Here is a 20,650-nt window from a genome sequence, read left to right on the forward strand (position 1 = left end):
CTGTCTTAGACATATTTTAATTTGTCTTATTTTAACACATCTAGAAATTACATAAGGTGACCTGGTGGCTCGGTGGTTAAAGGGCTCAGCTGCTAACCAGAAAGGTTGGTGGTTTGAATCCACCAGCTGCCCCATGGGAGAAAGATGTGGCAGTCTGCTTCCATAAAGATTACAGCCTTGGAAACAGTAAGGGGCAGTTCTACTCTGTCCTTCCTGTGAGTAGGAATTTGACTCACAGGAATTTGACTCTACAACAGTGGTTTTTTGTTTTGTTTTGTCTTAATTATAAGTGAGGAGTCCCTGGGTGGTGCAAACAGTTAACGTGGCCAACTGCTAACTAAAAGATTGGCAGTTTAAGTCTACCCAGAGGCACCTTGGAAGAAAGGCCTGGAGATCTATTTCTAAAAAAAGCAGTTGTTGAAAACCCTATGGAGCACAGTTCTACTCTGACACATATAGGGTTGCCATCGGTCGGAATTGACTCAATGACAACTTTATTTATTTATTTTTAACAAGTAAATCATTTTTGAAAAAATTCGAGTAAAGCATTTGGACAGACCTTTGCAATTCTTTAGCGCTCTCAACTATGTTTGTCTTCTGTATCCTATAAGCCTTTGAGAACATACTTATGCGTAGCTGTTGTTTGTTGTTGTTGGTTGCCATTGAAGTGATTCTGGCTCATGGTGACCCCATGTGTTACAGAGTAGGACGGCTTCATAGGGTTTTCTTGGCTGTTGTCTTAGGGAAGCAGATCCCTGGGCCTTTTATTCCACAGTACCACCGGGTGGGTTCGAACCACCAACCTTTTAAGTGAACAGTTGAGTGCAAAACGTTTGTACCACCTAGGGACCTTGGCCACTGCTTAGTGTTATAAAAAGAAGTTTAATGACCTAAAAAGGTTTAATGAATGCTACTAGGGAGATGACTAAGCACGGGGAGAATTTGCCTTTATTTCTTAAATTACTTTTGAGAATCGTAAGAAAATTATATTACCAGTAAAGCTGGAGGATTGCATAGCATCTCACTGTTTCTAACACCTAAGTTCCCAGCATCGGTTTCCTTTTCCTTCCTTCTTACACATGGGTGTCAAGAGAATGTAGTTGAATATAAAGCTTTCAATTACGACTCATGATCCATGTTTATTAAAATGCCAATATAATTAGTATTGAACCTGCATACATAGGGAAAGGCCACAGTGAAGTGTAAAGTTAAATACGAAATACTTAGAAAGTGAGTTTATCACTTAATGACCACAAAGCTGAATGTTATGCTTTGGGTTACACTGACCTCTAGAGGTTGATAAATAAAAACTGGCTGAGTTTGAAAATGGAGGGCAAAGGAGAAATTAAAAGCCATCCAGGATTGCTAACTTTCAAGTGTAAAGCATGGCACATTTATATGCTACTTTCAGTAAAACAGTCCAGCAAAACAATTCAGAACAGTTATGTCCTGCATAAAAATTCTGAGTTAGTAACTTAATGATCATTGTTAAAGTGCATGTGAACAATGATTTTAAACTGTTCTAAGAGGGAATTTCAAAATTAAGTGGGGATTTCAAAAATGTTAGATCAATCTTATGGAAAATAAATAAAAAGACAAGACAAATAAAATGTCTCTTACCTTCAAATCATAGGGCCTTCATTTTTAAATATATAACTATCAATCTTTACATTTATTATAATCTTGGCTTTTATAAGTATCATTTTGTCTTGGTTTAAAAAAAAAAAAAAACTGGGAATGAGATTTTAGTTTTAAAAACTATGATCTCCAGAATAGCTTTGTCCGTTAAAGGCCTTCCTAAAGAGAATCTTAAAATCTCTTCAGGTTACCTTAAACCAGTTTACAACTACTTATGCATGCATCAGCATTCATTAGTTTTTTCTCTCTTTCCTTTTAGTTCCCTCTGCCACCATTGTCACTCTTGCCCAGGAGACCTGGTCTCCTTACTATCCCACAAGATCACAAGGCTCATAAAGAGAGAAAAAAACACATTCCAAGCCTCCTATCCTTTGTACCTAAGATCTTAGAGCCCACTAGTCAATCTGATGAGTTTAGACCATCAAACAAGCAACAGGAAGCCCTGTGTAAGGTGTTTTCGGATCAGACTCTCAGATCGTCTGATAGCTCCATTTGGTCCAGAAACATGTGCTCTTTTCAGAACGCTCACCTTCACAGAGAAAACCTAGAAGTGGAGAAGAATTGGAAACTCAAGGAAACAGAAAGATGTAACAAAGTTGAAAGCTCTCGCTTTGAAAAAGGGCAGTCTTTGGTGTGCTTTGAGAATTATGAGGAAGACAGTATTCTCATTGATATGAAAGGGGATACTGGCTACCATGGAAGTGAAGTGAGAAAAGTAGGAGAAGACTCTCAATATCTTTCATCAAGAAATAAAAAGTGTTTAATACTCAGAAACTATGAACAAGAACCAGAAATTGCCTGTACCATCCCAAGCAAGCTCCAAGAAACCCAGTATTTAGAGGTAACTCAGGGCCAGGATGAAGAGGCTAGAAATGGTAAAATCGACTCAAAACATGCTTCAGTGCATAAAAGTGAAGCAACTGAGCAAAATCATGAAGAATTAGATGAGTATCCTGTGCTTAAAAGCTTTTCCAATATAGTCTCCGGTGACCCCACTGAAAAGCTCCCAGGAGGTCATAGCGGCATGGAGACAAACATAAAAATATCAGTAGCAGAAGCAACCAAACCAGAAATGAATGAAATGGTGCCTCTTATCTGCATTACTTTCCCTGGAGATGGAGACCCCAAGGAACCAGCAATAGCCAAACCAAGCCTCCAAAAAAGAAAGGGTACTCTTCATACCAACAACAATAGCTTCAATATACTTGCACACCAAGAAAATGACAAACATAAGATGAAACCCTATAGAAATAAGTTGGATTCAAAGACCAAGATAAGTAACAGGATACCTCAGAGTTTCATGAGCTCCACTGAAGGGTCCGTTAAGCCTACCATGCATAAAACCAGCATAAAAACCCAAGTTTTCCCTGCTTTAGGGCTTATTGACCCCAGGCCTCAGCAATCACCCAAGTTTCAAAGGAGAATACCGCAGATAGAAAAGAAGCAATCAACTTACAGCGCTCTAAAGCCAAAACGGCCATCGTTCCCTTGCATCTGTAAAAATCCGGTAATAAAAAAATCTTCGGTTCCTTTTTCTGTTCAGCCAACAGAACCGAACCTAAATTACCTAGATCTTAAGTATAGTGACATGTTCAAAGAAATCAATTCGACTGGCAATGGACCTGGAATCTATGAAATGTTTGGGACCCCTATTTATTGTCATGTAAGAGAGGCTGGACGACATGAAAACAAATATTACCATGAGATATCCTCAGCTCCATCTGGCAGATGTATCACCAACAAGTGTCGATCCTCACACGGTGAGAGAAGCAGCAATGGCAGAACCAGACATTTTCAGAAAAGACCACATAGTAAACCCCCAAAGACTTCTCTTGGCATTAAACAAAAGCACAAAAGTTTACATTCTAAAGAAAAGAGTTGCAAGCCTGTAGCTAGGAATCTAGAAGGCAGTGAAAATGATGATGGTATTGCAGAACCAGACTGGCAGGGAAAGTCTTCCGGAAATGACTTTCTATCTTTCAAAAATGACGTTTCGCCCATGAAATTGGCTCAGTATCCTGAGCAGTTGATTGAACAGAAGGAATTCCTTCCTGTTTCAGATTTGTCCATTGTTGAAGAGGTCTCTCTGGAACAGTCTACCAATGAAGGAGGTGATTCTAACAATCAACTGCTTGCCACCAGCCTCAGAGATCTGCATGAACTTGAAGAGCTACATCACCAGATTCCATCAGAAAACAGCCGGGCAATGCCCAGTGAGAAGAATTCCAACAAACATGTATTGCAAGAAAAGCAGAATGAAGCATCTCTCAGCAATTTAAAGGCCAACCAAATTCTAACGGACGATCTAGAATTTGGTGGTGTTTCAGATAAGCCTAAAACACTCACAAGCGTCTCTTTCCATGAGAAACAAGAAAGTGCAACTTCCCAAAGGTATAAAAATTGGGCATATTCTTTGGATGATGATAGTTTATCAGATACATCAATTACATGTCAAATGCTTGGGAAAGCTTTAAATGATGAAAATTCAATTTCCCAGGAAATTCTGAACTCTGTAAAGAATGAAGAATTGACAGATGAACTCTTATGTTGTCTAGCTGCGGAACTATTAGCTCTTGATGAAAAAGACAACTCTTGCCAAATAATGGCAGACGAAACAGATCCTGAAAGTCTAAATCTTGACTTTAGTAGGAGAGTAAGTACGACACAAGAATTGGGCAGAGAGGCAACGAATGTCAAAACACAGGTTGGTATAGTTAGAATCAGAGATTCATTTGGTGTTGGAAGGGGCCTTAGGGACAATTTGGTTCAAACCCTTTATTTTCAAATCATAAACCCTAAAGAATTAAATCGTTTCTTCAAGGCCACAGTGTTCATACCAGAGCCAGGTTGGAATCCCACTGGTGTTCATCAGCTAACTGAAAGGTCAGCTGTTGGAACCCACCTACCATTCTGCTGGAGAAAGATGTGGCAGTCTGCTTCCATAAAGATTTACAGCCTTGGAAACCCTATGGGGGCAGTTCTAATCTATTGTATATGGTTGCTATGAGTCTGAGTCAACTCGATGGCAGCAGGTTTGGGTTTGACCCCAGGCTAAGATGTTTTTTATTATGTTGCCTTACTTCTGGAATTTAACTAGCCTGACACTGCAATGGAATCATTTAGATAAATTAATAGAGTAAAATTATTTAAGTAGGGCAATGTTTTCTTCAGTGATGACCTTTTCAATCAAATATCAGCAGAGAAATAATTATGGGTAAAGCTTTGCCCCAGGTGGTCTGTGAGATAGGAAGAAGTGAACAGCGCCCCTGAAGTGGTTCATCATCTTCTTCCAAAATCATGTGAATATGTGAAATGTATATTTCGCAAAGATCCCCCCGCAGCTGAGCGTCTGCTCTCAGATGGTTGACTACTTTGGAAAACAATGAAAATATTATTGACATCTACTGTGTTTCTGGCACAGGGCTAAAATCCAGGGACAGGGTAGTACACAAGACTCAGCCCTTGACCTCAAGGATGCATAGGCAGACCATCCTGGAATGTTTGTTTTTTGGCATGAGAGTAGGGGTGTGGGAGAAGAATAGCCACAGAGAGTTGGGTTTTGTTCATGAGGTACACGAACCTCAGAGTGTACAGTAATTCTAAAGACAGAAGTAGTATGTTAGGCTGAAATATTACTTATTGAACACTAACTCAGGTAGTATCACACTGTACCAGGCTCAAGAATAACTATTTTACATAGATGATTAGAAGAATACACAGGTAAGTAATTATACTATTAAAAAAAAAACAAACCTCTTGCCATCAAGTTGATTCTCACATAGTGACCCTATATACAAAAAAAAACAAAAACCAAACCCCTTACCGTCCAGTCACTTAGGACTCATAGCGACCCTATAGGACAGAATAGAACTGCCCCATAGATTTTCCAAGGAGCACCTGGTGGATTCAAACTGCTGACCTTTTGGTTAGGAGCTGTAGCTCTTAACCACTATGCACCAAGGTTTTCAGCTAGATTTATTGAGATTTTTAAGAAGCCCTGGTGGCACTATGAGTCGGAATCGACTGGATGGCAACGGGTTTGGTTTTCTGTTTTGGTGGCACAGTGGTTGAGCACAGAGAGGCAGTTCTACTCTGTCCTATAGGCTAGCTATGAATTGGAATCGATTCGATGGCAACGTGTATTGGGAATTTACATGAATGGGTGAGATGCATCAAGTTCATTATATCATTTATATTTCATAATAGGTCTATGAGATAGGTACTAGAGGTTCTAACATGTTCCCATTTTGCAGATGAGCAACTTGAGGCTTTGAAGTCATGGTGCTATTGAGTGGTGGGGCCAGGCATTCTGATTCCAGCGCCACCTTTAATCACTACACAGTGAGAATGCTCCTTGTCCTAAAAGGCCAGCTCTGCCCTCATGGGAACTTGGTCTCTGCTGGGAGGTGGCAGTGATTCAGAGATGCCTGTAGGCTGGGTTGGGAGGTGGGTTGCACGCCTGCATGTTTATGAGATGAGCCCACAGCTCTGCAATTTCAAATTGAAGGAGAGCTAGCATGCCAGTAAATACAATCACCCTAAAGCCCCACTCTGCAATCAAGGAGTAAAAATGGACCTTTTGTAACCTTTTCCCTTCCAAGTAGTCCTTAAATTTCAGTTTGGATAGAAACATGAGTGGATGGTGAGGAAGAACCCAGATGGCCCTGAGAGGCGCGTGGACCTTCAGGAGAAAGGAAACCATGCGGGATTTGCTGGGAAGCTACAAAGTGCCACCACCATGCCTTTGCTGCATCATTGCTGCTATTTGTCCTTAAGATTACTAGAACGGGAGATCAAAAAGAAGCACGTTTGGTCCTGACCAACCAATTGGAAAACATGGACTAAGTTCTACAAAGATGTATATATTTCCTGACTTCTAGGGAAGTGACTCTCAAAGTTTACTGTGACTGAGAAGCTCTTGGGGATCATGTTAAGATGCAGATGTTGAGTCGGTATGTCTGGGGCCTGAGACTCTGCATGTCTAATGAGCTCCCAGATGATGCTGATGCAGCTGGTCGGCAGATTATCTTTTGAGTAGCAAGGGTTTAGGGGACTATCACTCTTCAGTCTATTAATGCTGGTCTTGACCACCAAAATTCCTTTTACTACCGTGTGCGTGTGCATGTGTGTGTGTATGTACCTGGATGGGTGTTTGTGTGTGCTTGTGTATGTATGTATGTACGTATATAAGTGTATATGTTTATGTATGTATGTGTTTTAGTGTATGTGCATAGATGCATATGTGTCTGTGTGATGCATATTTATGCATGTGTATTTATGAATTGTATATTTTGTATTTGTGTGTATGCACATTTGTGCAAATGCATATATAAATATGTGTGTGTGAGTATATGCATCTTTGTGTGAATTTGTGTATGACTACGTGTATGTTTCTCTGTCCCAACTTGACTGTGTTTTATGGGCAAGTTGACCAGAATAATGGAAATTCTGAAGACAGACTTGAGGGGGTGGGTTGCTGAGGAGTGTACATATGTTAGCATGCACTAACACGTATGTCCGTTCTGATTATCGGAACTTTGAGAGCACTCACTCTCAAGAGACAGTGGTAAGTAGCCTGCAGGTCCATGTAGGTCCAAAGTCAAGCAGGCCCAAGACCTACCCCTATAAAATATACAGGCAAAATGTGACTTAGAAATGTTTATCGAGGATGAGGTAAAAAATGAAGATATCCTGTTTGGCCATGTTTTGGGAACTCTATGTATCCAGATGTTACCATGAACAATAAGAATGGCCCAAGACAAGTGCATTTGAAAGGAAGGCTCTACTGCACACCCACTCCTTACCCCACCCCCACGTCTCAAAGTTTAATGGTGACCTTTCTATTTGTCTCATTGTTCTAGAAGTACAGTAATGGGTTCAGGATTTATGACAGGGAGGAGAAATTTCTCAACTCAAATGAAAAGAAGACATTTTCTGAAAATAGTTTAAAGTATGGAGAGCCTATCCTGTGGACCAAGGGTGAGATCCTTGGGAAGGGAGCCTACGGCACAGTAAGTCAAACTGGAAACACAATAAAACTAGAAATCCTCAGCCCTCCTTGACCTATCCCTCTTCTCTAGCTCCAACACACACTCTTTCACTTAGAAGACTTTCAGTTGGTAGTAACAGAAAACCCAACCTAAAGTGGCTTGAGGAAAACGATGTGTATTGCTTTATTGTAACTGAACATTCTGGAGCAAGTTTGGCTTCAGGCAATCCTGCCTTCAGGGGTCAAACAATGTCATCAGGATCTGGTCTGTGTATCTGTCAGTATGACTCTCATTCACAAGCTCCATGTGGTGACACAATGGCCATAGCAGCAGCAGACTCTCACTCTCCCAGGTCCAAGGCCCTCAACAGCTCAGGATACATTACCAGCAGTTGGAAGAATCATTGCAGGTGGCAAAAACAGAAGATGCACCTTAAGGTTTCGAATTGCATAAAGACCATCCAAAGCCTTAGCATTTTAGGTAGCATTTACATATATGAGTAAAGAAAAGACTGGTCCCCAGATAGGACCTGTTTCAGCTCTAGTTGGGGGCATTTCTGGAATCAGTGAGAAGGTAGAAAGACATAAAGCCGCTGATATCACAGAGATTTAGAGCTTTTCACAGTCCTTCCTATTCGGGGACTTGCCTGGGTCACAACACCATTACATGGCAGGGCTGGATGTAAATCCCAACACTCCAGAGGTTAGAACCAAATCCATGGTTTACATAGATGGGGACTTTTGTGGTGCTTTTCAAATGTTTCTAACATGGGAGTTTTCTTCAATAACATTCTTGAAACTTAAGGATTTCTTGTTTTCTTGTTTTAGACATCAGATGGAAGTTGGATACATGAGATTTTTCTACTTAAATCTCAAAGAAAAACATTTTTTAAATTAACATTCATTGGGTGAGGCATTTTCCCAAACCACCATCTCATGTAGTCAACCTAGAAATCTGAGGCAAATGTTGTTACTTCAGTTCTACAGATGAGAAGAACTGAAGGTCAGAAGTCTGTAGACTTTCCCAAAATTCCACAGCTGGAAATGGTGAAGTCAGGATTCTAACCAATTCCATTCATATTGCTGTTCATTTCCATCTTAGCTCCACTGAAATATTGAATCTGTTTATTTTAAATACTTTGCATTTAGGTGAGGATGTATCAATTTAGAGAAAGGGCAAGGGTTTGGGGGAAGAAGGTAAAGGCAAATGTCACATGAGGCATTTTGTGGACAAGTTATGTCAATTGTATTTAATAAGGTATTGGTTTGTTTCTAGGTATACTGCGGTCTTACTAGCCAGGGCCAGCTAATAGCTGTAAAACAGGTGGCTTTGGATACCTCTGATAAATTATCTACTGAAAAAGAATACCGAAAACTGCAGGAAGAAGTAGATTTGCTCAAAGTACTGAAACATGTCAACATTGTGGCCTATTTGGGGACATGTTTAGAAGAGAACATAGTAAGCATTTTCATGGAGTTTGTTCCCGGCGGTTCAATCTCTAGTATTATAAATCGTTTTGGGCCATTGCCTGAGATGGTGTTCTGTAAATATACAAAACAAATCCTGCAGGGGGTTGCTTATCTCCATGAGAACTGTGTGGTGCATCGAGATATCAAAGGAAATAATGTCATGCTCATGCCAACCGGAATAATAAAGCTGATTGACTTTGGCTGTGCCAAGCGTTTGGCCTGGGCCGGCTTAAATGGCACTCACAGTGACATGCTCAAGTCCATGCATGGGACTCCATATTGGATGGCCCCGGAAGTCATCAACGAGTCTGGCTATGGAAGGAAGTCAGACATCTGGAGCATTGGCTGCACCGTGTTTGAGATGGCCACAGGGAAGCCTCCGCTGGCCTCCATGGACAGGATGGCGGCCATGTTTTACATCGGAGCGCACCGAGGGCTAATGCCGCCTCTGCCAGACCACTTCTCAGAGCACGCTGCAGACTTCGTGCGTGTGTGCCTCACCAGGTAAGAAACGGAAATCTCCGGATTCCAAATCTGCCAGAAATAACAAGCAGCTGTCATTTCTCCTGAAACTTATGGCCCCTTAAAAGCTCTGCTTCTCTTACGAAAGCAAGTAGGGAGTGATTTTTGTGCTGGAAGTAGTCGTGATTAACCATATTGGGTGATTATGTTCATTTCTGTATCAGAGTATGTGGGGCAATGCTTCAAGTAGAAAGTCCCTCAGTGAAATGCTTTATCAGGTCCCCATAATACTTCCCCAAACCAATGGGTTTGCAAAAATTGCTAAATATCTACTCACTTACCAATGTGACATCTCCCAGGGATGTCCATGGTGAAAATGGCATCACCCTTTCCTAACCTCCCTTCCATCTCAGGGAGCCAGTGTTCTGGTTTCCTTCCTACCAAAACCAGCTCTCAGCAAAGTGTGTGAGAAACTCATTCATATTAGGTGGTTGATGAAAGGCTAGGTTAGTGTATTGGTTTCCTCAGAAATACTTGCATTTAAAGTGAGAAGAAACATTTTGAGCCAGAGGAACAAATCTCTAATTGGAGCAGTTCAAGCATTAAATGGAGAATATTTGGGGAAGCAGAAAAGCCCCAGAAAGTTGCCTATTTCCCACGTGTTCTGATCCCTTTTCCTACCTATCAAATAAAATTCTAGGTAAAATATTACAGCTGTAAGGGATTTAAAGATTACTGGTGTTATGGTTTTCAAACTTTTCATAGACAGGAGCCCTTTGCTTATATGGAATCTTAATCCAAAGAATAACACATATAAAAGTAGAGAGATGGCTTTTGTTAAAATGTGTGTGTGTCGGGGGGGAGGGAGAGGTAGTTAGAGAGTAGGGGTGGGGGTGCTGGAGCTCACCGCTGCCCTCCAGGATGATACAGAGCAGCCTAATCTACCCAGCCTAGTGAGGGCTAAAATGCCCTCCAGGATGATACAGAGCAGCCTAATCTACCCAGCCTAGTGAGGGTTAAAATGCCCTCCAGGATGATACAGAGCAGCCTAATCTACCCAGCCTAGTGAGGGTTAAAATCTAGTTGCATGTGCAGGATGAGGAATCTTGAGACTCAAAGATTTCCTGTCTTTCAATGAAGTGTTCTTTCCTTCACCCTTATGTCTTTGCTTTCTTATTCCTAGATGAAAAACTCAAGTGCTCCAGCTTTCAGCAAGTACATATGGCAGCCCCCAACTCCCAGGGGTTCATTTTGCATTTCTTAATGAAGCCCAGAGCCCACAGGTCTCTCTGTCTGCCTGCTATACCTCTCTCTTTCACTCTGTTTCCCTTCCCCAACACATGTGTGCATCGGCCTGTCCTGGATAATTTGAGGGGAATCACTTGGGTGAGGGCAGGAACACATACTCCAGGGGTGTAGTTCTGTGCGTCCCTAGATGCAAAGACACCATGAGTGTCCCTGTCCCCACATGGATATGCTGGACAGAGCCCCAGGCACAGTGCCACTGCCCCTGTCCCCCTGCCACCTCCCCCCAAAAAAACAACATGCAAAAGAGCCAAAAAGGTGTTGGGTATATCATATGGACCAGTACTAGTTTTGGAGACTATTAAAACAAGTACTAGTTGCTTTATTCCAAATTTAACAATTGTTTATTATTGGCTCATAGCTAAAAAATACTTGCTATATTCTCTATTTTCTTTTGCCATTATTCGTACACACACAAAAAGATCTTTAAAGAGAAAGGGTAGAATCTTCCATTTTATGGAAGTCAGGGCAGTTTCTACCCAACACTTCAACTCTTCTTCAAAGGAGTATGAGGGAACCAACTGAGAATATGCTTTACAGTGATGCCCTTAATGCTTACCACCTGAAGATTCCATTTCATGAGTTTTGGCTTTACTCCCTGGCTTCTGCTTGGGCTCAGTTCCTTTGGAGAAGACTATAGGGTGATCTTGCTAAATAGAACTGGGACCCTTTAAACATACATATGTCAAATCTCTTCCACTCTCTGTTGAAAACAATTCCGTCTCACTCAGAATAAAATCCACAGTCCCTGCCCTGACTTTATTAGGCCCTTCCTGACCAGTACTGCGGTGCCTCTCCAAGCTTATTTTCTACCACTTTTTTCCCTGATTGCTCTGCTTCAGGCATACTGGTCTCCTTCCTGGGTCTCCCACTTGCCAAACCTACTCTTGTCTCAGGGCTGCTTAGGCTGTCCTCACTACCTGGGACGGCATACCCTCAGACGGCCTCATGTCTGGCTCCCTTCTTTCATTCAGGTCTCTGCTCAAAAGTCTCCTTCTCAGAGGACCTTCCTTCCTGACTGGCTAAAATAGTGCCCCATGTCCCTCTTGCTCCCTTACCCTGCCCCACTTTTCATTGCACTTGTCACCATCTGACCTGTAATATCTTTGTTGCCTGTCTCTTCCCACTAAAACATAAGCTTCACGGGAGCAGGGACTTGGTGTGTTTTGTTCACTGTTCAGCCACCAGTACCTGGAAGAGCAGTTTCTAGACGCTCAAATATTTACTGAATAAATTATTGAATGAATACCAAGAGTCTAAAATAGTAGAGAGTTATGGAGTAAATTCACGATTTAAAAAAATGCTAACTCTCCTAAAGAACAAGCTTCAAGTGATTGTCTTAATACAGTGACAAAAACTAAAAACAATCCTGCGGCTTTTCAAATGTGAACCCACTCTAAGCAAAGCCTTTTTCATTTGGAAATTGTAAGGCTCTACTTTGCAACCATTTGTTCATCAACAAAACAATTCACACCCCAATCATAAATTAATAGGTTTCTTGTGAAGGATAAATGAAATGGCGTGTGTAAATTGCTTAGCAGAGTATGGGATACATAATTAGGTCTCCATAGCTAATAACCATTAGGGAGAATACTAATATACCTTACCCAATTAGTGTCATATAGAAGGTAGCATATAATTATCTTCTGAAATTCTATGGCAAGGACCCTAAGGACCCAGAATGTGGACAAATATTCCTTGGAGGCAGGTGTGGATAGAAAGATTCAGAAGTAGAGGTGATCAGGCATAGATTGGGAATAAGGCCTGAAGAGAACAGAGATGAATTTTGGGGAGCAAGGAGAAGTAAGTGTGGGTGGGGATTCAGCTATGAGAAGGCTGAAGCTCTGGGAAGTCAGGCTGAGGAGTTTAGCTTTGTTGCAGCAGGCAGTGAGAGCTGTGGCTCTGAAGAAGGATGGTTTAGGGTAGAGAAAATATTATGAATTAAATGTCTTTGGGAAGGCAGGTCAAGTGGCTGCCTACATACTGAAGGGCCTTGAATGCAGGCTGCTTGAGATTAGAAAGCCATGAAGAAATTCAGACCTTGATGGTGGCGGAAGGAGTGGGAATGTAAAGAGAAAAATTATAGAACATTTCAGAGGAAGATGACTGATTAGATAAAAGGACTGACAGAGAAATATGATAGATTTCATGGTCTGGGGTCTAGATAATGAAAGCAATTATGATAGGGAGTTGTGAGAGAGGAAAGGGGAGGAAGTTGACGAGGACTCCCCCATCATCCAACGAGGCATTTCAAAATATGGAACTGAAGCTCAGGGAAGTGATAAGGCTGGAGGTACGTATTTGAAAGTTGTTGTAAGGGTGATAATTATCAAAACGAAACCCATTGCTGTTGAGTCAATTCAGACTCATAGCGACCATATAGGACATAACTGCCCCATTGGGTTTCCAAAGAGTGGCTCCTGGATTTGAACTGCCAACTTTTTGGTTAGCAGCTGAACTCTTAACCACTGTGCCACGAGGGCTCCACTGATAGTTATTGTCATGAAAAAAAAAAAAAAATTAGAGGGCTGAGGAAAATGTTTTTGAAAATGCTCGTGGAAGGGGGGAAATTACAGAATATGCGTAGTATCAAGTCTAGCACATAACTGGAAGGGAGGGAGGAAGAGAGGGAAGGAAAAAAGGCAGTTGCCCCAAGGTGGCAGAAGAACTTAGAGAACAGTTTTCCATAAATATAAGTAGAAATAGTTTTAGGAAGGAGTGGGTAGTGAATATTTCAAATGCTACAGAGATGACAAGGAGGATGAGCTCGTTAAAATTTGGTAATGAGGTCATGGTTAATTTCAAGAGGGCAATTTCTATGGAGTAGTGGGCCAAATGGTTGGGGTTTCAGGAGATAATGAGTACTGGGGGGAAAAAACACTGGGCTTGGCCATTTTACAGAAATTTGGCAAGAATAGAAATGTTAACTGGAAGTGGTAACCAGACCAAGGAAAGGATTTTTGAGGAGAGGAGAGATTTCAGCATATTTTGAAGGCAGGAGAGAGCGCCTCCAGTATGTGAGAAGTTATAATTTTGAAATGAAAGTATGGTCACTTTCTTTTAAAAGTACTTTATTTCCATTTTCAACTTGGCCATTTCTGGGGGGTCATTTTGGTTTCAAAATTATAAAAGAATAACACATTTAATGAAAAGAATGTTGCTGTAATAGGCCGTTGCAGCTAACTGTTGACTGGTTCATTAGTTCATTGAGTGATTGATACATTTCCAAAACCTTTACTTGAGGGGGGGAAAAAAAATCCACAACAGTACTAACTGAGCAACTCTCTCCCTTTATGCTCACTTGAGTGCCCAAAATGAAATTTCAGTTAATTACCAAAGCATATTTAAATGTCTACTTTTAAAAGTCTTTTCAATTCTGGACTCCAGTACCTCTAAATTTTAAAAGTAAAAATTTAATAATTAAAAGTGCAATAGACTGTATGCCTTGAAATGTGAATTTTACTTTGTGTAAATCATACCCCAAATTGAACAAAAAGTACAATGGAAAAGTGGGGCCTACTTTTTAATAATTCCTTTTGACCATATTTTTAATTCTTACTGCGTGCCACACACTGTTTAAAAGTTCATTATTTCACTTAATTCTCCCAGCAAGTTAGTTATCCCCATTTACAGATGAGGGAAGAATTTGAGTCATTTGTCCAAGATCACACAGCTGAAAACTGGAGTCCAGACTTAGGTCTGTTTGACTGCCGGAGGTTGTACTTCCGTCTTTGAAATCTGCATTTTGAGTCAAGTAGATCTCAGTTGGCAGCGTATCATTTTGGGTGTTTTTCCCTTCTTAGGGACCAGCGTGAGCGGCCTTCTGCTCTCCAGCTCCTGAAGCACTCCTTCTTGAAGAGAAGTCACTGAACACGCATCAATACTTTCTTCCCTGTTCCACTATAGGTACTCCGTTACTGTTTAATTGTGGGGAATGATGGTTAAGGGACCTGTTTTCCTACTGGAAATTCAGTCTAACCTTATTTAGCCTGATCCTCTAAATGTCACTAACAGAAAGTTTTGATTACATATTAGTCTCCTCAAACTTCAGCAAGATTACCTATGTATGTGAGAATTTTCTTTAAAAAAAAATTATTAGTGTTTACAATTTTGACTGTCCAGAAAACACAATCTCTTGCTTTATGATAATTTCCTTTTATTTTTGGCCTGTCAACTTTAAAGTCATTCGTTTAAATAAAATGTAAAAACAACTTGTATTTTGATTTGTAAGCAAAGATTCAATTCTTGCAAAGGAGACTAGAGAAAGGAAGAGGATAAGTTAAAAGGGGTAGAGAGAAGACAGTTTACTTTGGTAGCAATCTTAATTTCGTAGATTCTAGGAGCCTCAAGATCTAATAGGAGCAACTAAGGGTTATGACATTTCATAATCAGAGGATTCCTGAATGCCTCAGATGCCTCCACCTACAAGTCAAGCTATTCAAGGTGGTTCCATAAACCTCAAGGTGCTCTCCCTGTTATTTACTTGCAGTGATTTAAGGTTTTCACCTATTTGCTGAGTGAAATTAGATCATTACCACATTCAGAATTAAAAAAAAATTTTTTTTTTTTTTTTTTATATGGGAGACTCAGGTTTGATTCATGGGGATGCCTCAGGAATGGGCAGTTTTTCATTCCACTGTGCATGGAGTCACCACGAATTGGGGCTGACTAGACAGCAGCTAACCACAACAAAACCAGCTGGTGGGACAAAGGCTAGATCTGTTAAGAGGAACTCTAATGAGGATACAAGCTTTTTACAGAGAACTTTGCTCACTTCACTTGAATGGACATCCCAGCTGAAGTCACTCTTCACTTTATTTCCAGAGCATTGGTAAACACCGTAATAGTGAAAATGGGTAGTTAAGAATTATTACAAGCTGTTTTAAGTTGATGGATTAAGCAGTTCTGATAAGGTTTCTATTGCTGTAGACCTCATTCATCTACTCAATTTCACTGACACCCAATGGTTTAAGCTACAACCAGGTTTTTTTTAAATTGGTCACCATTGTTTTAAAAGGGCACAACAAACAATGAATTATAAGGTGCGTTCTAACAGTAGTGTCAGGCTTTGTCAAAATCTATCTGCTTCTTTTAAGTTTTTGAGAAATAAGTGTGAAATGCAGCCCAGATTTGATAAACAGATTTTACTTTGGCCATCATGTTACTTTAGACAGGTTGGTGTGGGTGTATCTTACTTCCTTCTCTCAAATTTATTCTCATATTTGAAAATAATAAAAGGGATGAACACATCCTTCATGTATCAACATGACCTGAAACACGTCATTTTGTAAAGGTAGACCTTATTATTTTCCATTTTAGGAGAGATCTTCAGCATTCTTACAAATCTGAATGGTTGTACCTGATTTTGAAGCAATTTATACACTCAAGCCTGTTAAACCATATAGGAAAAGGGCAGGGAGTAAGACACATTGCCACCAGGTATAGAGACATCACAGTAATAGATATATGCAGTTAACACATTGACCCATCTATTGATAAATAATAAAATACTGAATACAGTATTAAACAGAACCTTCAAAATTCTTAAGTTTTGTATAGGCAAGCCTTGACCCTAAGGGCTTCCTGTTGTTTTTGCCACTCAGTTTTTGATACCCAATTGTTTGGAATTATGGTCTTTATTATCATCACCCGTATGTGTTCCCTCATTATATCTTCATTTAGGAGGAAGAGGGTCTGAAAGGAGGCTGGGAGATAGCTGGGGGCTGTTAGGGCTAGTATTCATTGAGCTCTCACAGGAAAATAGGACTTTGTACCAGTTTGAACTGGTTCAGTCATGGTCAATGACGCAGAACTGGAACAGATCTGAGTTTTTACAATTTGGGTGATCTGAGTGGCTACGGGAATGGGTTGAACCCCTGGGAGACTCACAAGAGGCAGGGTTTGAACCCCTGGGAGACTCACAAGAGGCAGGCGTCGTGAACCCTTTCAGGAGCCTGATTTGCATGAGATTGGATTATTGCCAGGGCTGTAGAGAGCAACACATTCCAAGCAGTGTGGTCAGCTGCCATCTTTGAGACATGAAATCTGATGACAAGAGATTTGGTTGCTATGCAACACCCCCGCTGCCCTTGTTTTAATGGAGATTAAGTTTCTAGCAGGGCTTCTACCTGTAATTTGTCCCCTTCTGGTTTATCCAACTTCTAAAAACTCAGGTCTGATTCAATGTCACTTCCTCAGCCATGACTGAACTAAGAACTGGTTTGAAGCTGTTAGAAGGAGGCATATTATCATTTAATTCTGGCTGCTGTTTGAGTTGGTAATATCATCTTCATTTTAATCAATGAAGAATAAGGCTCAGGGCTAAGAAACTTTCTGGTAGGTGGGAGTTGGGACTGCCACCCGGATTTGATCTGACTTTAAAAAGCCCTTTCCCTGCTGCCTCCTACAGAACCAGCTTATGATCAGCTACATCCTGAAGTTTCACTCTTAAAAAACCTCCACTGAGATGCTGATAAACAAATTCACTAGTTCAGTTAGTCCTCTGGATTATTTAAATGCTGTGAAAAGCTTTTCATTTTCACTTATCAACAATACTGCCTTCCCCCCCATGAGGACTTCTTTTTTCACCAAGTGCAACATCTCCTAGTTTTCAAATGACATTCAAAAATGTTTCATTAACCAAAAAACCTAGTGCCGTCGATTCCGACTCATAGCGACCCTAGAGGACAGAGTAGAACTGCCCCATAGAGTTTCCAAGGAGCACCTGGTGGATTCGAACTGCCGACCATTTGGTTAGCAGCCGTAGCACTTAAACAATACGCCACCAGGGTTTCCAAGTGTTTCATTATGTATTGAATTTTCCTTATGCTCTGGGTCCAAGCTCAACCAAAGGAATTTAAACTCCCAAGTTCTAAAAGTAGTCAACTCTATACAATCTCCCTAACTTCGACCTACTTTAATCCCACATGCCGGACTTTGAGAGTTGCCGTGATGTGAACAGCGAACTCTGGAGTACGTGCTTAGGGGGATTCACGTCTGCTTTATCCAGTCCCTTCTGCATGAACGCTACAGCACTCCTGGCCTTCCAGAGTGTGATGAGTACATCCAAGGTAACAGCCCACTTAATCCGCCCATTTAGCAGCAAGAAACGCCATCACCTACCAGTACCAGTCTTTACTTGCTGCACTTACAAGTATTCGTTTAAAGCAGCGATTTAAATACAGAAACTTGCATTAAAAGCTTTCCAGGTGATTCTGCCAACTTTAAAGTACCACATGTAATGTAGTCTCTATCATCACTGGTAATCCGCAATTAAAGTTAACAAGGAAAAGAGACAGCATTATTTGTGTATGTCCCAGTAAAGCCGAAATAGCGAACAGTCCTGGAGAAATAGTACTTTGTTCTATTGCTGTGGGTGCTCGAACCTGTGGAAAAACCATGGCTGAATTCATCCCTAGAGCAGTTGTTTCTACGGATTATGACTTCAAAGACTAAGGAAAACTGATTTTGGGCATATACCTAAATATCTGTAGACTCTAAATAAGCCTCTTAATTCCATGGCAATCTGATCAAACCCCTCGTTAGTGATGCCCTACTTTCTTCTGGATGATATTGGGAAGAGAGAAAAGGCAGATCATACACTAGAGCTAAAACAAAAACATACACCATTTTTTTCATCGTATTGAAAACAACACTGGAAAAAAGAAAGGGAAAGAACGATGGCCTTGGGTGTATTTGGTTAAGTGCAATTACTGACTTTGTAAAGCTCTTAAATAAGAGCCATCTAACTTATTACACGCTGGTAAAGGAGTAAACTCTTACTGGTCTTATCAACATAAGATGAGGAATATGATTTAAGGATAATTCTGGACATAGTAGTCACTAAGTGTTTAACACACTCAAGTTTTGAAGCACCGGGATTGGCCTTCACCATTGCCCTAATATCCAAATTCTACTCTTGAATTAAGATTCTCTTTAATGCCATCTTTTCTATTTACCCTTCCCTTACCACATACGCCTGAAATCACATAGCATTATGAATAGGTACTATCTTTGACATGTCGTAGGTAAGGACATTAAGGCACAAAAAAGTCAAGTCATTCACCCAAGGTCAGCTACTTAGTGGCAGGGCTGAGACTGGAAGGTTGACAGTCTGATCCCAGAGTCCACGCTTTCTGATATCCAAAGTTACTTGGACCGAAAGAGTCAATTTTATTACAGACCTTAATTCCCACCAACTGTTATTTCTGATTCGCACTGATATGTTAGAGCCTTGGATTTATGTTGTCAACAAACAAATTTTATTAATTCCTTGTATGGATACCGAGAAGCTGAAATATACATAGACATATACTCCAATTTTAGATTTTCTTTCAGCAAACATCTTATTTAATTGTCCTTGGGGGTTCTGAGTACATTCAGAAAACCAAATCACAATCACTAGTGACAACAAATGAGTACAGGTTAAGTTTTTCAAACCAAGTGAAGCTGCTTGAAAAACAAATGTACCTTAAAATATAAAAATGTACTCATTTAACAAAGAAAATAGGCAAATTAAACCAACTTAAGTGTCAATACTCAGGTTTTAAGTGAGGATTCCTTCCAACACTTGGAAATAAATAAAACTAGATAACTTTCGGAATTTACTTTTGAGATTAATGAACCACAATGAACAGGTTAAGTCACCTTTATGAGAATTACTTCTAGCCATATAAACCTTCAATTTATCTTATCAACTCATCACCTAAAGAACCTGTCAGGCACAAAAACCAAACCCAGTGCTACTGAGTCGATTCTGACTCATTGCGATCCCATAAGGTTTCCAAGGCAGTAAATCTTTACCGAAGCAGGTTGCCACATCTTTCTCCCGCGGTGCAGCTGGTGGGTTTGAACCCCTGACCTTTTGGTTAGCAGCCCAGTACTTTAACCACTGCACCCCTCAAGGTTCCTTGTCAAGCTGAATAGATACTGGTAAATAATAGAATAGAAAAAGGGGAGTCACAGAGGCAAAAGCTGGCTGGGCCCAAATCAACACCGTGGAGAAGAGTTGGACGCATAGTATCAGACCCAAAACACGAAGCGCTCTAGTCCCACTGGCAAGATCATCCCTACTGTAAAGACGTGTGTTTCAAACTTTTCTCACAAAACAAGCAAACTTCTGATCACTTGGCTTACACACAGGCGGGCATACGACAATCAAACTGCTCACTGATTTCAGATATTAATGTAGCTCTGAATTCTCCAATTAACACATCAGTATAACCCGGCGTCCCAGGAGAGGGCATAACGTGCTGCTTTTCCAACGCGAGAATTCCTGTTTAAACTAGCCTACGATAAACAAGTGGGCACATGACATCAGCACATTTCATCTCGTGAGCTCAGTTAACCTCGAGAGTGGGATTTGTTGATCTTTCAGCAGGGAAATGCAGTAAAATATTCCCTCCCAAGTAAGCCTCTGGGGGTAGACGCCGCCAGCTTTCCTGATTTCCAGAAATACCCAATGAGTCTTCATAACAAGAGCTCTCAAATTTTTCTCCAACAAGATACTAAAAATCACCAAGCAATTTAAGCACTGTAGTAGGCAAGAAACATTGCTTTTCATTTAGATATTTCCGAAAGGTAAGATATCTTGAGAATAAAGCTGTCTTCTTTTATAGATCTCACCTCTTTCCATATTAAACACAAAACCCTGAAACATCTAATCAACTCAGGGTACGTACAGAGTACACGATATTCATGCATATATAAGCAGTGGTTTATTTCAAAGGTTGGTTAAGAAATAAAAATCATCAATTTAAATTCTCAAATACAAAAAAAAAATGTACT

The 20,650-nt window shown here is 40.6% G+C and overlaps 1 protein-coding gene across 1 annotated transcript in view; it reads left to right on the forward strand.

Moving 5' to 3' along the window:
- The window catches only part of MAP3K19 (mitogen-activated protein kinase kinase kinase 19), a 40,149-nt gene extending 25,381 nt beyond the window's left edge, over positions 1-14,768 (forward strand). The window contains exons 6-9 of the mRNA XM_064287272.1: positions 1,898-4,342; positions 7,500-7,649; positions 8,904-9,601; positions 14,668-14,768. Of these exons, the coding sequence (XP_064143342.1) occupies positions 1,898-4,342; positions 7,500-7,649; positions 8,904-9,601; positions 14,668-14,734 (3,360 nt within the window). The 3' untranslated portion in view covers positions 14,735-14,768. The remainder of the gene's footprint in view (positions 1-1,897; positions 4,343-7,499; positions 7,650-8,903; positions 9,602-14,667) is intronic.
- The last annotated feature ends 5,882 nt before the right edge of the window (positions 14,769-20,650 follow it).

Source organism: Loxodonta africana, chromosome 6 (genome assembly GCF_030014295.1).
Source record: "Loxodonta africana isolate mLoxAfr1 chromosome 6, mLoxAfr1.hap2, whole genome shotgun sequence".
In the NCBI taxonomy this organism is placed as follows: Eukaryota; Metazoa; Chordata; class Mammalia; order Proboscidea; family Elephantidae; genus Loxodonta; species Loxodonta africana.